At 36.8% G+C, this 16,950-nt stretch overlaps 2 protein-coding genes and 1 long non-coding RNA gene across 6 annotated transcripts in view; 1 reads left to right on the forward strand and 2 right to left on the reverse strand.

The window, feature by feature from the left end:
* Positions 1-1,642: 1,642 nt before the first annotated feature.
* LOC113470446 lies at positions 1,643-2,242 on the forward strand. Its single transcript, XR_003393496.1, has 2 exons — positions 1,643-1,831; positions 2,127-2,242. It is a non-coding gene; the product is annotated as an uncharacterized LOC113470446 (long non-coding RNA).
* Positions 2,243-5,437: 3,195 nt separating this feature from the next.
* LOC103516482 (patronin-like) lies at positions 5,438-15,042 on the reverse strand. 4 transcript variants are annotated; one of them, XM_008481445.3, is made up of 7 exons: positions 14,765-15,041; positions 13,663-13,891; positions 12,959-13,063; positions 10,550-10,627; positions 9,646-9,783; positions 6,158-6,359; positions 5,440-5,797 (listed from the first exon to the last, which is right to left on the reverse strand). In XM_008481445.3, the coding sequence occupies exons 1-7, from the start codon at positions 14,984-14,986 to the stop codon at positions 5,509-5,511; spliced, it is 1,263 nt and encodes a 420-aa protein (XP_008479667.1). In that variant the 5' UTR covers positions 14,987-15,041; the 3' UTR covers positions 5,440-5,508. The 4 variants fall into 4 exon arrangements, with proteins under 4 accessions (XP_008479669.1, XP_008479667.1, XP_026684668.1 ...); XM_008481447.3 differs by lacking the exon at positions 12,959-13,063 and having other exon boundaries at positions 5,438-5,797; positions 14,765-15,042; XM_008481448.3 differs by lacking the exon at positions 9,646-9,783 and having other exon boundaries at positions 5,442-5,797; positions 14,765-15,039.
* Positions 15,043-15,330: 288 nt separating this feature from the next.
* LOC103516484 (patronin-like) overlaps positions 15,331-16,950 on the reverse strand; it is a 2,872-nt gene continuing 1,252 nt past the window's right edge. The window contains exons 2-3 of the mRNA XM_017447073.1: positions 15,807-16,009; positions 15,331-15,695 (exon numbers count right to left, since the gene is read on the reverse strand). Of these exons, the coding sequence (XP_017302562.1) occupies positions 15,331-15,695; positions 15,807-16,009 (568 nt within the window). The remainder of the gene's footprint in view (positions 15,696-15,806; positions 16,010-16,950) is intronic.

A 16,950-nucleotide genomic window follows, 5' to 3' on the forward strand; every position in this document is an offset into this window, starting at 1 on the left:
TCCCTATACTTTGGTAATAAAAGTAAAAAAAAAAAACTTAAAAGTAAGTTAAAAAGTGACGTCAAACCTCTTTCAAAGAGAAACTAACTTAAAAGTTTGATTGCACCTAGGTGTATCTTGGAATCCTACAAACTATTTCAGAATAATGTTTATCCAAATGACAGCTTGGTCTCTGGGGCTCCATCACGAGGTGAAAGTTGTATGGGAGTCGTCAACATAACGTGAGGTATGGGAGCTTTTAACATGGGAGTCCTTAGGGAAAACTTTAATGTCACATCTATTTTAACATCACAAGAATTCCTACGATGTCATTGAATCCCACACATTACCTCCGAAACTTTGGAATGACACTTGATGCAAAGTTCATTTCACTATAAAAATAGGCCCAGGGGCATTTTTGAAGTGGATCTTTCAGTTTACACATCAAGAAGTGAACAGGGCACCGACCTTAGTTTTGTAATGGTTTTCTCGGCGGACATCGGATTTGGACTCTGGAGGTTGGTGGTTCGAGTCCAAGTCAACGACATTTTCGACAAACATTAACTATGCCCGCCATTAGCTCGGCGGACATCGGATTTGGACTCTGGAGGTTGGTGGTTCGAGTCCAAGTCAACGACATTTTCGACAAACATTAACTATGCCCGCCACTCAGGCTCAGACGGTCTGACATACCCAGGTGTAACCGCGGTCTGTCAGACTGTCTGAGTTTGTGTGGAGAGCATTAACACAATTAAAACATACTAATTAATTTGAACTTGGCTGTCTAAACAGTTGACCGGTTTCGTCAATTTGAACAACAGCTGTTTCACAGTTTTTATTTCTCTCTGTTTCAGAACAATGGTGAAGAACAGTCAGGTCCTGTCCGTGTTATCTGTTTCACTCTGCGTCATTCTGTTTCTCTCTGAGTTTGCCAAGGCAGCCCCATACGATTATGATACCAGTAAGTACCTAGCTACCTAGTCATTCTAAGTTGATACTGGGATGATCCAAGCCCCAGCATACATAATTTTCAGATTTTTTTTTTCAATACATTTGATAGAGGGAACTGTAACTACTATAGAAGATCTTATCGTTCCAAAATCGAAGAGAGAAGAAAGACAGGATAGGAGAATATCAGCCGTTCCGAGAACGAACCATATACATTTCTGTTCAGGATAAAATCTGCCCCGGGCGGGAATTGACCCGACGTGGTCTAGCGCTTACAAGGCAGACGCTCTACCAACCAAGCTAACTGTAACAAGGAGATTGTATACGTACTGAAAGCACTAATTTCCTACAGATAAACAGTAAAAAAAGAAGGTTCCTATGTACCTATACGAGGAGGATACCTACATTACCTACCCTTTTTCAACATGTTGTATCATTCCCTCAAGACATTCGAACAAATTTAAACTCTCTATTTCGTTTCCTAAAATTCAAAGTTCAAACTAAAAACGGAACTTTTAATTCATAATTAATATGTTGTACCTAGTAGGTACCTACCTAGGTAAAATGGGTATAAAACACGAACAGTAAAACAATAGCTACCTATTCTACCTATGCAATTTTTTGTTGAAGTTCATAGCTTTTAGTTTTCAATTGAAATAGATAAAATAGAGTGGAAGGATAACGCCTGGGGCGTTCTCTACCACCTAACCCTTACCTTATTTTTAACTTATGTTTCAATTATTGACGAATTAAATATTTATTTTTTATTGTATTTAACATCAATTAAAATAATCAAATCTTACTGAAGTTAATTACCTATTAATCTTTTCATTAATGTATGTTCTTTTGAACTCAATAAATAAATGAAATTTGGGGTACCTAAATGATTGGTTTTATTACTTAGGTACTTACCTATTTGTTAAAAATAATATGGTATATTTGTTAGGTTAATAATGTACGTAGGTATACCTATCAGTAATATTGATTACGTAGGTACTTAGGTACCTATTTGTTGAAAATAATATGGTATATTTGTTAGGTTAATGATGTACGTAGGTATACCTATCAGTAATATTGAGAGCGATTTGTATGAGTTTGCAATCGTAATACCACTGGGCTTAAGGATACAAATTAGCCAATGTGGGATACCCCTGACCATCCGCCACTTGTTAGAATGTCGTTCTTACATTAATACTTAGGTACTTACCTATTTGTTAAAAATAATATGGTATATTTGTTAGGTTAATAATGTACGTAGGTATACCTATCAGTAATATTGAGAGCAATTTCTATGAGTTTGTAATTGTAATACCACTGGGCTTAAGGATACAAATTAGCCAATGTGGGATACCCCTGACCATCCGCCACTTGTTAGAATGTCGTTCTTACATTACAGAGTGAGAATCGGACATACGCGCCTGACCCACAGTTATCTCTTTACCAGATCCGATCCTCCCTCTTGCCAATGTGGGATACCCCTGGCTAGGTCTCATTTTGCTCAGAAACTTTCCGCCGCGGCCGGGATTCGAACCCAGCACCTCTACTCCGAGACTCCGTGCTCTTTACTACTCTGCACAGAGTTGGACAAAAACAAATTACCTATTCTGTTGTTTATCAAATTCATTAATCCATCCCGTCCAGCCTTCCACAAGATTCCTTCACTGGATGATGACCAAGATTCCGTTGAGAACCTATTAGGATTCCTACGTTCTTACATTAATCCATCCCGTCCAGCCTTCCACAAGATTCCTTCACTGGATGATGACCAAGATTCCGTTGAGAACCTATTAGGATTCCCTACATTAATCCATCCCGTCCAGCCTTCCACAAGATTCCTTCACTGGATGATGACCAAGATTCCGTTGAGAACCTATTAGGATTCCTACGTCACATAAATGTTTATCACCTAATCTAATATAGAAGTCAGCGCGAATGACCTTGTAGTTAAAGCGCTTAAAAAAAGGATACAAATTGTACATCGTCCTAGTCATTAGGTTGTTATAAAAGTAAGAGGGAAGGCAAAGAAAAATATATATATTGGTCAATTCCCATGAACTGCCTTCACCATAAGCGGACTGTAGTTTCCATAGTTTCCAAAAAATGACGAACACCAATAGGTAAATTAATACACCACAAAGGGGATGGAGTTTATTTTTTGTTTGGGTACAGAAAGTACATAATTACAATTACCAAAGTTAATTAATTCCATTTTTTAAAAAAAAACCAAAAATCCAAGAGAGCACAAAAAAAAATGTCTCAGGAAAATTTTTCTCTTCTTTTTTTTTTCCAAATTTCTAACCTAGAAAAAAATATCCAAACAAAACCAGCCATCTTCCTTTTGATGTTGGGACATGCACAGAGTATTCAAAATCAAATGCAGGCGCAACATGGCTATACGTTTAAACGCACAGCGGCGCGATCATATATAAAAAAAAAAATACCTAGGCGTAATCTCCACCAATTGGAATGTGAATGTGAACAAAAGGAAAAATGACATCTCCACCAATCTCTACTTATTGGGATATTTATGTGGGAACGTCCACCGTCACTAGAGTGACCCCAAACCCTAAGAATTGAGTACTTCTTGTCGAATTACGAAGTAATAATAATAAAAAAAGAACTTCTGACGCTTGATTACGTTCGCCAAGACTTCAAGGAACAGATCTGTGCTATTTTTGTCTGATTTCTTTTCTTCCCCGCCTTTCCAGAAGCTTTCAAAGTTGGCGTCACTAGAGTGACCTAAAATAAAGGCGATTTTTGTACCATCAAGTTTGAACTTAAAAATTTATCGGCGTGCTTGAGACTCTCATGTTCCGAGAGCTGTATCTCACGATCTAGTGAACGCATTTTCTTCGTTTTAGTCTCAATATTTTTTTTATTTTTTATAGTTTTTTCTGAGATAATAAAAAAAAATCATGAGAATCACCAATTGTGGTAATTTTAGGTCATGCCATAAAATGACTTCATGATGGCTGATTTTTTTTCTCTGTCTCAATCATTTATTAATTTTAATTATTATTATTTAAACGTATTGATCCCATATTACCTTAAATATATAATACCTAATTAATTAAATATTTAAAATACTTCTCTTCTCTACATCTTTCTTTACAAAAAAATTGCATCCAATATTTTACTGAATTTTATTACCTGGGACCACAGTAATCACTTCCACTCTCACTGACTGTGTCATCAAATCGGTTTCGTATCCTATGCAGGGGTAATGAACCAGGCCCGGACGATGGAGAGGTGGGGTGATGGGGTGAGGGGGCACGTCGCGAGGGTGTACCTAGACCCAGGCCTGAGTCTGCATCGCCCCTGTACAGCATACTATCCTGATCACAACTTGAACCTGAAGGAGAATATCAATATAATCAATATTTTCTAGCACATTCACAACCTGACAAAAAGTGTGCATATAACGTCACCAGACAATGTTTTATTATTACTATTATTATCTGGTGAAATTATTTGAACATAAAGGTCAAAACACACAACGCACCGAGACCGCCCCAACATATGTACGTGCTACACACATCACCACACTAAGCCAGCACCACAGTGGTGCGGTGATGTGTATGCCCGACGTGAAAGAAAAACAAGGCACACACATCACCACACTACGCCAGCACCGCAGTGGTGCGGTGATGTGTATGCCCGACGTTAAAGAAAAACAAGGCACACACATCACCACACTACTCCAGTACCGCAGTGGTGCGGTGATTTTTTTATTTATTTTTTTTCGCCGTAGCATTTCCAAGAATCGGCCGTATGCTGGCCCGAGCTCGGTGTGGTTATGTGTGTCCCGACCTTAAATGATATTGAATTATCAAGATTGCACGTCTAAAGATTGCCATTAGGGAATTAATATACATATACAGAAAACTAGGAATTAAGAGGGGAAAAAAATCCAAAGACAAAGACGCCACATCCTGACTTAATTGAATATAACACATGCACCATGCAAATACCTATTACATGCTCTGCGATTTGGAATAAATACTTCATGAGGTGTTCTATACCATGTTCATCTCATAAAAAAATAAATTATTATTATTATTATAATGTAGTTTAATTTGGGTTTCACTCGAGGGACTTGATTATAGAATGAAAACTACTAACTATAAATACAGGGTAAAAATTTAATACAACTACACCACTTTCCATGCGTTCAAAACCTTCTACATTAGAACATAAATACTTAGCTAGGAAGAGAAAGGAATATAATATAAATTATCATACATACTGCACATATTAATATAAATAAAAATGCCAATATGATTTTTTTATATATACATAACCATTTATTTATTACAAATACACAGTACGTACAATTCAACATCATTAAATATAATACATGTTATGGCTTACTCTTTATCCATGGAGCATTAAAAAAAAAAAATAATAATAAATAAAACGTAAAAATACCCTATACAGAATACGCGATACACTTTTTGAGTTAAAAAAAACTGTCTGTCTAACTATTTTTTAATGGTAGGTATGCCAAGTCTCGAAGCAGTAACTTTTTAACTGTTTTGTTGACCCGAAGAGTGTACTGGGGACTTGTGGTTAATTTCTTACTTACTTGAAGAACTGATCAAACATTCTATGAGTAACAAGCTTGGGTCCAGTCCCGTAGAGTTTGATCACTTCTTGTCCATCCTCACAGTCTGGTGTATAAGCGTAGAGTGCACGGAACTGACATCTAGCGTCACGAAACAGAATGAGGAAGTGCCGAGTATCCGAGCGATGAATTTCATCTAGGACGCGATTCTTAGCGTCCCGGTTCACGGCTCCAGGGAACACACAATACTCCACTGCATTCAATATGATACCACGATTTGACTTGGTTGTAGGTTGCTTGTATAGTCTGAAACACACAATAATCTTAGAATGAGTGTGTTACAAAGAGTTGATTTTTAGCTAAAGTTGACTCTAACTAAAACGACCAGTTTTGTCAGTCCAATTAAGAATATCTTTTGATACCTTAGGACCTTTGGTATTGATAATTGTGGTAATTTTAGGTCATGCCATAAAATGACTTCATGATGGCTGATTTTTTTTCTCTGTCTCAATCATTTATTAATTTTAATTATTATTATTTAAACGTATTGATCCCATATTACCTTAAATATATAATACCTAATTAATTAAATATTTAAAATACTTCTCTTCTCTACATCTTTCTTTACAAAAAAATTGCATCCAATATTTTACTGAATTTTATTACCTGGGACCACAGTAATCACTTCCACTCTCACTGACTGTGTCATCAAATCGGTTTCGTATCCTATGCAGGGGTAATGAACCAGGCCCGGACGATGGAGAGGTGGGGTGATGGGGTGAGGGGGCACGTCGCGAGGGTGTACCTAGACCCAGGCCTGAGTCTGCATCGCCCCTGTACAGCATACTATCCTGATCACAACTTGAACCTGAAGGAGAATATCAATATAATCAATATTTTCTAGCACATTCACAACCTGACAAAAAGTGTGCATATAACGTCACCAGACAATGTTTTATTATTACTATTATTATCTGGTGAAATTATTTGAACATAAAGGTCAAAACACACAACGCACCGAGACCGCCCCAACATATGTACGTGCTACACACATCACCACACTAAGCCAGCACCACAGTGGTGCGGTGATGTGTATGCCCGACGTGAAAGAAAAACAAGGCACACACATCACCACACTACGCCAGCACCGCAGTGGTGCGGTGATGTGTATGCCCGACGTTAAAGAAAAACAAGGCACACACATCACCACACTACTCCAGTACCGCAGTGGTGCGGTGATTTTTTTTTTTTTTTTTTTTTTTTTTTTCCCCGAAGCCGTCAAGTAAAAGGGGAATCGTTTTTCGGAAAAACATGATATTTAATTTGAACAATTTTTATTTTTGACTGGATGACAAAGTCCATGGCTTTTCCAGGTTTTCTTTAAATTTTTACGATTTTCCATGACTTTTTGGCCGATTTTCAGATTCCATGACTTTTCCAGTTTTTCCAGGTCGCGTATAAACCCTGGAATGGCTAGAAGTTTTTGAATTCTGATCGATCCTAGGATTAGGAAAGAGCATATGACTCATCCAGTGGTGGCCATAGGAATACCCTTTTCTAAAACTAGGATCGATCAGAATTCAAAAATTCCGAGCCATTCAAAATATATCCCTTTATTACAGAGGACTTCTGGGACATACTGTATGTAAAGCTTCAGAGACTACAGCAAGCGAAATGAAAACATGAGGGTATAAACACAGTGAAACAATCTGGTGCAGGAAAGCTAGCAGCTAATTCTAGTTTTCCTTCTTACCAGCATGAGTTCAACATTGGGAAAGAAACAAGCTTCAGACACTACAGCAAGCTAACTAATTACACACGAATAGGAAAGCAAGGGGAAATATGTATTTGGAATTTGGATTGGTATGGTGTGGTGTTGCATAAGACAATACAGAATTACAGAAAGTTTGGCTGAAATTGTAAAAAAAAAAACTTTGCGTACATTATACGTATTCTGTGAAGATGTTTAAAAAAAAAACAGCCAAGGGATATAACTTTTTGCTAAAATGGTCAAACGACATGTAATTAAAATAAGTAATAGGTAGGTACATAATTTATAAGATAACTTTTTGTTTATCACAGCAGACCAATCACAAAATTTCCAGCTTATAAACAGCCATTATTGATTATGAAGCAAAAATAAATCAATACAGTTGAATCTTCAAGTTCAACGCCCACAAAAATATCACGCTCTTTTCGACCCGTTTTTATTTTTCTTATTTATACACAGGATGTTATTGTTTATAAAGTCCCGGAACCGGAACGGCTGATTATCTTTGGAAAGGCTTAAGTTGAGAAGCTGAAATTTGGGGCAAATTTTGAAAGGAGGCAGGGTCGACACTGGACAACTTTAAATTCTTAATTAAATGGGGACCCTCTAATAAAATTGTGATACACCCTGTTAAGATATTGGAAAGAGAAATCAAGACCTTAAGGCTCATTTCACACTGAGCGGATTTTTACCGCCTGCAAAATCGATAGATAGATAAAGTATATTTGTATTAATTTTTAAACAAAATTGTTACAAGGTTGGCATTACAAATTTAACTTAATATTATTAACTTCAAAATTCATCTTAGGATGTCAGACCGAATATGAAATAATATGAAATAAAAGAAGACTGTATGATGGCAGCCTCTCACGGTCAGACGGTCTAATCGGTACGTATGTACATAGTCTTACCTCTGGAGGTTGGCAATCGTGCTTTTAAAAAGTGAAGTTGTAAAATTTTAGCTCCCGATAAAATAAATTATTTTTATAAGAATTAGCTGTTTATTGTTGCTACTGATAGGGACAAGACAATAACTAATATATCTACCAAGTTTAGTACCAAAACATCCGAAAACAAGTATGAAGAAGTGTAAAACTTGAACACCCAGAAAATACTGGATGTACCATCCGGAAGAAAAACCAAATAATTATTATTTCTACAGTGCCTATTCATCCTTTTTCCACGGTATTATCAAAATCTACATATGTACTTCAAAGTTAGTTAAAAAGAAAGTTCTTTTCGTAAGCTATCTAATCGCATAAAATCCAGAAAGTTGCTCATTTGTGAAAGTACTTTTTGTATGCTACTTAACCATATTAACCCCAGAAAGTTACTTTTGTAGGAGCTATCTAATCGCATTATCACAGTTAGTTTAGATTTTAGCTTTTAAGTTGGAGAACCTTTTTTTATTTGTTTGTTAGCGATTTTAGAGAGAGAGAGAGAGAGAGAGAGAGAGAGAAATGTAGGTAGGTATTATTATCTTGTCCCTACAATAACAAAAATATTATTAGTCCTATATCTACACATTGAGTGAAAGGATTTATAATGAAATATGTGTTATACATAGTTAAATAAGGAGGGTGTTATTGTCATTAACAATATTGCTATGCACTAGGCCTCACGTCGTGATCACGGATCAAAAACACATCTTTCTTGTGTGTCAGTAGTATTCTTTATATGCTATGCATATTTATTGATTCTACCTACATAGATATTAGGAAAATTTCACACACTACGTTTTGAGTCCCCCTACTCATGAACATGTGATAATTGCACCATATTTTTCTTGGATCGTGCGTGTTTTTCTTTCCTTATCCTTTAACTAATATATGCGCGAACATTTACGATGGTCAGATTTTAGTGACAAAAAACGTTTTGGGTCTCTCGAGCCTAAAAATCAAAGTTTTAGCCACGGAAATAGGAAACAAAAATCGAAGCGAAACTAGCGGACATTCGAGTAATCAATCATACGTTATTGTACAACGGTGTAAAAATAAAAACAGAGAACCTACAGGAAAAAGATGTACTTGATTAAAAAATAAAGTTTGGTCACAATAAATGTTCAATAAAATTGTGATCTTTACCGTGTGATCAATTAAGAATAAAATTAAATTTACCGCGCGTGTCTATATCGTTATACGATATCAGGATAGCACTCACCATGTTTTTCTAAAAACATCGTTACGGAGATCAGTTCCAATCCCCATATCATAATGTATGTATATCATGGGAATTTTACATCGAAGTGTGCGAAATTTTCCTAGTAAATGATAAATAAGAAAGATAAACTAATTTCTCCCAATGATATCGACGTCAAAAAGTCAAAGCAATGTAACGCCCAGCCTATAGAAATAAACGTTGTAGCCCTGCCACATCTGCTTACCACTCAGATTCATGAGAGAGTTGGACTTGCGAGGTGGAGGCTGTCTATTCTGTCCGTAGGTAGTTCTGGGCTGACGTAACGCAGTACGTCTATGTAGAGATGAAGTGCGGGAGTGTTCCGAGTACGATGGTGAGGGATCTACACATTGTAATATTAGTTACTCTACGTGTCTTAGAAATAGATATACATATAGGTAATGAAAGCATCCAACTATTTACTATTCATTGTTTCTAGGCTAGGTGCATAATATGAGCAATATCCTGAAAGTAACCTTAAATTTTATTTTCTTACTGGTGAAAATTAGTAAACCTACAACTACATCTATCTAGTAAATACATGAGTTAATTTACAAATAACTAATAGATGACATAATATCAAAAAAAAAAAAAAAAAAAAAAAAAATTTTTTCACAGTTAGAGAACTTCCTTTATCAGCGAAGAAAAAAAAAAGTGGTTGAGCCCCATAGTCGATCTGTCATAAACAGAACGGCTTAGGATATGTATGTATGTATATACCCTGTTAAACAGCATGGAAATTAAGTTCTGGTTCATATTTGAGATTGATGGGGCCGACCCTGGCTAACTTGAAATTTGACGACTACTTATGGGACTTCAAAAGATGTAAAAATAAACAACTCCAAAAAATTCAGTTTCTCTTCAAAATTCATCTTAGGATGTCAGACCGAATATGAAATAAAAGAAGACTGTATGATGGCAGCCTCTCACGGTCAGACGGTCTAATCGGTACGTATGTACATAGTCTTACCTCTGGAATCAAAATTCATCTTAGGATGTCAGACCGAATATGAAATAATATAAATAAAGGTTTTCTCTAAAAGAAGACTGTATGATGGCAGCCTCTCACGGTCAGACGGTCTAATCGGTACGTATGTACATAGTCTTACCTCTGGATGTAGTCTTGTAAGATCCTCTCCTTCCTACAGTTCTGCCGGGTGAAGTACCTCTGCTGTCATCTCCGAAATCTAGAACATAATATTCTAAACATGTAGGCAAATACCCAATATACCTCTATCCGTGCATTACAAGTGGACCAAAACACCCCGAACAAATTAAATAAATAATAATGAAATATTTAGGTCATGGGCGGATATACTGATATAGCCATCTGGTTTTGTGGAAGGGGGATGGACGAAAGTTGGGTCCCATGACCTTTTTTCTCAAGGTAGTCGCCTACCAATACCTGGGCTCACTACCAGTTGGGTCCCATTCATACAGCATGGCTTAGAAGTCCTAGCGAACCCCTTGTAATTTTGAAGTTTTGTTTTCTTCCAGAGATAGGAAAGGGCCCATGGCCAATTCGATGGTGATGTCAAAATCCAGGTTCGAACTCCGAAAGTGGCACTTTTTTTTATAAAAGTGGTAATTTCTCGAAAAATTCGAATGAGAACCGCCATTTTTTATTTCATTTTTCATCCTGAACAAGGGACGTGGTGACATTAGTTATTCGTTATCTTACATTTTAGAGCTCTTGGGAATAGGGGGTGTTCAAACTATACCCATATACCCAGAAGCTCAAAAATTAAAGATAACGAAAAACTAATGCCACCACGTTATTCAGCACCTAAAACTACACGGATTTGATATACTACGTACTTTCGCCCCCCGTACTTACCATTTAAAAATAATACCAAAATCGGTTCCCCATTAAATTCGATGTAGATTCGACGACGACGTAGAAAATGAACCATTTATGTACCATAATTTTACAATCTGTCATCTTGATCCAGATTTTTTTAATACAGGGTGTCCCAGAATTTATGCTTAAATTGTTTTTCTCGGAGCCTGTTTGAAATTTCAAAAAAAAAACGCAACTTTTTGTTTTTTGATGCGGATATTGCCAAAATATTCGCATCAAAAATCAAAGAATCACGTGTTTTTTGTTTTTCGCACTTTCAAACAGGCTCCCAGAAAAACAATTTAAGCATAAATTCTGGGATACCCTATATATTGTAGGTATATACAGAGCGTTCGAAAAGTCTTGGAACCCCTGAATATTTTTTGAATGGCTAAAGATGAGAAGCTGAAATTTGGGTTAGTGTTTTATCTTTTTAAATGGAACTTTTTGAAGTAGTAGCCAAATTTTTGGGTCTGAATTTCAAGATGAATCATTAGTGGGACCTATTTGAAGCATAAATAACTTATCAAAATGAATTTCCCATTTTGGGTGCTTCCCCTATTGACGGAAGAACATGGCAAAATTAAAAATTGAATAGGCCATAACTCTGGCCCTGGTTGTTGAATCGAGCACAAATATCAAAGTACTATGTTTTTTAAGGCCTTTAATTTGATGTATCATAATCAGGGGGTTTCCATTTAAGACTTTGAAGTTGACCCCCCTGGGGCCGACCCTGGCAGCGGACAAAATTTGGCGACTACTTCAAAAAGTTGCTAGATACATGTTAGACAACAATGTTCCCACCTCTTTGTGTATACCCAAGGTTATGCACAGTTTTGTTGATAATATTAAAAAGTTAGGGCTTTTAGAAACCTTTTATATTAAGAAAGCAGTAGACAATAATGTAGATTTATTTAATTCGCAGCTCGAAAGGAATGACCTGTTTGAATTGGTAACACCTTACGCTCCTTTATTCTTGTAAGCGAACCTTTTTACTTTTTGTAAACTCGGCTTTTTGCTTCTTGTAAACTGGGCTTTTTGTTTTCTCTTTTTGTCACTAGTGGCGCTTTACAATGTTCTTGTTTTTGTTTTTAATTTGAAATTTTTGATCAGTTGTTCTGAAAATGCCATCAGGTGTGATGGGTGGGTGTGTGTGGTGTGATGGGTGTGTGTGTGTGTGTGTGATGAATGTGTGTGTGTGGTGTGTGTGTGGGGAGAAGTAACGCGACGGGTTCGGCCTAGTCTATTATAAATATACAATCTCAAATAGTCCAAGTCAAGTGAAGACTTGATGAATGTGTGTGTGTGGTGTGTGTGTGGTGTGTGTGTGTGTGGGGAGAAGTAACGCGACGGGTTCGGCCTAGTCTATTATAAATATACAATCTCAAATAGTCCAAGTCAAGTGAAGACATAATATATTCAATTCTACCTTTAGACATAAAATATAGTAAAGGGGCCGCGGTACATACCTGAAATAAAGGAGGCGGATGAGGTGCGTCTGGTTTCTGCTAGACAGTCCTATGAATGTGTGGTGTGTGTGTGGTGTGTGTGTGTGTGGGGGGAGAAGTAACGCGACGGGTTCGGCCTAGTCTATTATAAATATACAATCTCAAATAGTCCAAGTCAAGTGAAGACTTGTAGTAGACATAAAATATAGTAAAGGGGCCGCGGTACATACCTGAAATAAAGGAGGCGGATGAGGTGCGTCTGGTTTCTGCTAGACAGTCCTGAGAGCCTCGGTAATAATCTCGTCGCATGTTTGCAGAGGATGCGGTACTCAACACTACACAATATACGGTGCAAGTCAATCACAAGGAACACAATTAGTTATCAAGCTATGGAATACTATTTTTACTGCGTCATTCTAATTCTATAATTATTTATTCCAAGGTATTCTCAACCACTAGATGCTTCTAAGAGGTCCTTTATTGAATTTTTCCATAACGTAACTTTGTGTTCCACGTGTCGCTTAAACTAAAAGCGCACAAGGGGTGTGAAATGCAACCAAAAATGTAACAAACACACACACATTACTGAATAAGCAAAAAGTAGTAGGTAGGGGTGCCTAATGACGATAATATACCAACCTGTCTCTTCCTCTGTCTTACTTTCATACAAAGTCCATCTATCCTGACTTTATCGACGATTGGACATTTATTTTAAATTCTACAAGATGATATTTTAAGATCTCCAAGTACGAGCAAGATATTTGAAAAATAAATATCTAACATAAGACCAGCGAAAAGTTCAATAAAGAAAGCGCAGAAAATAATAATAAAATAGAATTAATTTTGCTCAAACTAAAATATTTGAACCCCGTGTACATACAGGGTATACAAAAGTTAACGTAGCGTAGGCATAGATCATTATGGAATGGCTCACCTGAGAGATTCGAGCTGGAGCCTTTGTTGCCACGGGATGGCGTTAGTATACCATCATGCATGTCAGATGTGCTGGAATGGTTGTCAATGTGAATGGTCTTGGGTCGAGGCCGGGTCATGGAGGGTTTTCCTCGGAGTCTTGGAGGTCCTCCTCCCCCTCCTGAGTTATTCGAGGGGGGATGCATATTATTCTGCAGAGCTTTCAACGAGTACAGAAGCTCTTTGTCACCCTGCGTAAATAAATAAAAAATGTAACAATGTACTATCATATATCTATATGCCTGCCAATAAACAAATATGTAAGCTCAATGCCAATGGAACAGCCTCATCCTGTCATGGGCTGTATACTCGTTCATATTATGTATTCGCTCCGAAATCCCGCTAGTTCATCCCGAGGCATGGCCAAACTTGTAGAAAAGGCATGGCCGAACTTGTAGAAAATAATAAAAAAAGTGAGATCACTCTCAAAAACACCAATGTGAAAATAAGGCCAAGTTCCTAAATAAAAAAGTGATATCAGAATTTTTTGCCAAGTTGATTTCCTTTCAAACTGCATTCCCAGTTTGTCGTACGTCTGCTGAGAATGATGAATCTAAATAGAATACAGTGTAGAAAAAATGTATGAATTAAATATTTATGTCAAATAAATTACAAAAGGCTTCAATCTTCTCTTAATTCTTTCTAAGGTATTTCAAGAAATTCTGGTGTGAACATCACACGACTTTCCTTATCCTATTGAATGATGCTTATTTGAGTGTTCTTATATCGTTTATCCTAAATTTTTATAGTTATTAAACTAAAAACATAAACAAAACTCAAAATGTTGGTAGAGAGCGGAACATTTCTCTCCCACAGTCTCTGCACTCTGTGTATTTCTTATGGAGATTTTAGCGATCAAAAATTGATCATATCTCAGGATCGGTTTAGATTCGCAAAATCCTTTCTTATTGCACACCTAGACCATAAAAGGAATAGTCCTATCAAATTTCAGCTTTCTAGGTCTTGTGATTCTTGAGATAGAGCGAAATATGAAATGTGAACTGTGAATGAGTGAATGGATCTTGATTTTATAATATAAGATTTTACTTTTCATTTCCACTTACTTCCATTTCTGCTTTCTCCAGTGCTTTCTTTATCCTGTGTTGTTCCAATATGGCGGCCCGACGTTGTTCCATCTCTGCTTTCTTCCTTTCTTTCTCCTCTGCTTTTCTCTTGTCCAAGTCTCTTCGCCTCTGAGCTTCCAATTCCTTCCTGATCTTCATCTCTTCCTGTTGCTGTCTCCGCTGTAGAGATTGCAACATGATTCTCTCTTTCTTTCTCTCCATCTCGTCTATGGTAACCTTTAGACCAAACGAAATTACATTAAACAAATAAACACACATGGCTTTTTACTACCTACTTAAAATTGTTGTTTAACTTGGTACCTATTTGAATTTTGGACAAATTTAGGATTTAGAAAAATGTTCTAAGGTATTTCAAGAAATGAAATAGTAAAAAAGGAAGGTAAATAAAAACGATACAAAATTTCATCCCTAAATATCAAAAAAGTTGTATATCTTAGTCTTAGTGAATATGTAATAGTGATATCAACATAATCCTTCATTAGAAAAGGCGTTTTACCTAAAAGGGTCTCAAGGAGGGTTTGGCTTATTTCTGATACGATTACTACTTACCTTGTATTCCATACATTTCTTGAATCCTGTTCACTGTTATGAATATGACTATTGTTGAAGTGTACGGGGGGGGCACTCCAGTTCTTTCTACTGGTTTGTTGATTCTGATCATGGAGGTAGAATCTCTCGCCTGATTCTCCACCATGCACTTGGTTTGGATCACTGCTCCTAATGAGTCGGTCTACTGCCTCGTGTTGCTGATCAAAGTAATTCTGATTGGTCGCTATGTCTGAAGGAGATGCGCCGCCATGTACCACGTGTTGAGGTATCATATGAGCAGGGGGAGGGGGGGAAGGGGTGTAGGAAATGGGGAGAGGGGAACCTTGGTACATGGGATTCCATTGTATCTGAGGTTGATGCACTGAAACAATAAGAAACTTTACATAATCTGACGTCAAGGCAATACACTGATAGTAGTTCATTATTATTACATTACATATTTATTAATATAGATTCTAGACTAGAGGCTCACCTATATCACAGCTAAGGATAGGCTGATAGACTGGCTGAGGTGACTGATAGTAGTTCATTGTTATTGGTTGCTGAGCTGCAGCAGAGGTAGCAAAGCTATGGAGCGTGACTGGTTGTTGATGACTGGGAGGTTGAGGTTGATGATGATGATAGGTATTCTGTTGTTGAGTTAGCCGTTGAATATCATTCTGCATCTCTTGAATTCTGTTGGAAGGAAGTATTAGACAGATTATAATAAGATGACTACAATATCTACCAATAGAGAACCAGTAGGATGTAAGTCATGTGGTGAAGCTGAGAACCTCTTGGTATCTTGTTCCCTGTTATACTAGTGGTTCTGTGAACTGTAGACCTCACTCAGATTCTTTTGCCTAAGCTGAGACTTTAACAATAACGTCATCTCATATCGACAATAAAATTGTTGTTTAACTTGGTACCTATTTGAATTTTGGACAAATTTAGGATTTAGAAAAATGTCCTGCTTTGAAAAAATGTCTTCTGGGTAACCCTACGTAATACATAATTATGTATCAAAACAGAAATAAAACTATCTACACGTCTTATGTAGGTACCTCTATCTAATTAAAAATAGGTGACACTATTATAAAACCTGTCAATCACTCTAAAAAATAAAATTAAAGAATTTTTGATTTTGAACCTTTTAAACGAAACAAAAGATTTACCTTTAGTTCATTTTGAACCTTTGAAACAGAACAATAGATTGTCAGGGGTTTACCATCTTGACTTCCCACGCATATGAATATGTATTGATATGCGTGGCAACTGTATTGGGGGATCGTAAAGGTTTGAAAGATCGTAACGGGGGCCCCGTTCAACTTTGGGGCCCCAAATTTCAATTAGCGACGTGCCTTGATTCAAGGAACATATGTACCAAATTTCATCAAAATCAGACCAGGCAATCGGCAGTTATAGCGGAACATACAGACATCCAAACCAAATGCAAAACGGTCGAGTTAAAACATAGACCTTCACTTCGTTCGGTCAACTATATTCTTTTTGTTCTGCAGTCCTCTTTGTCTCTTAAGCTCTTTTCCAATTTGAAAACTGTCACTTCCAGCTTCAATTCCAAAACATTTCAAAATTTCTACTTACACATCGTCAAACATTTCATATTCTCCACTTGA

Source organism: Diaphorina citri, unplaced genomic scaffold, assembly GCF_000475195.1.
Source record: "Diaphorina citri unplaced genomic scaffold, Diaci psyllid genome assembly version 1.1 scaffold1577, whole genome shotgun sequence".
NCBI lineage: Eukaryota > Metazoa > Arthropoda > Insecta > Hemiptera > Psyllidae > Diaphorina > Diaphorina citri.

Bases quoted from the DNA above. Each gene is read 5' to 3' on its own strand.
- LOC103516482 (XM_008481445.3), bottom strand. From the start codon at position 14,986: ATGGAGAGAAAGAAAGAGAGAATCATGTTGCAATCTCTACAGCGGAGA. The intron at 13,064-13,662 runs GTGAGCCATTCC...TATATTGTGTAG, and splicing joins CTCCAGCTCGAATCTCTCAG to TGTTGAGTACCGCATCCTCT. The intron at 9,784-10,549 runs GTAAGACTATGT...TACAATGTGTAG, and splicing joins TTACAAGACTACATCCAGAG to ATCCCTCACCATCGTACTCG.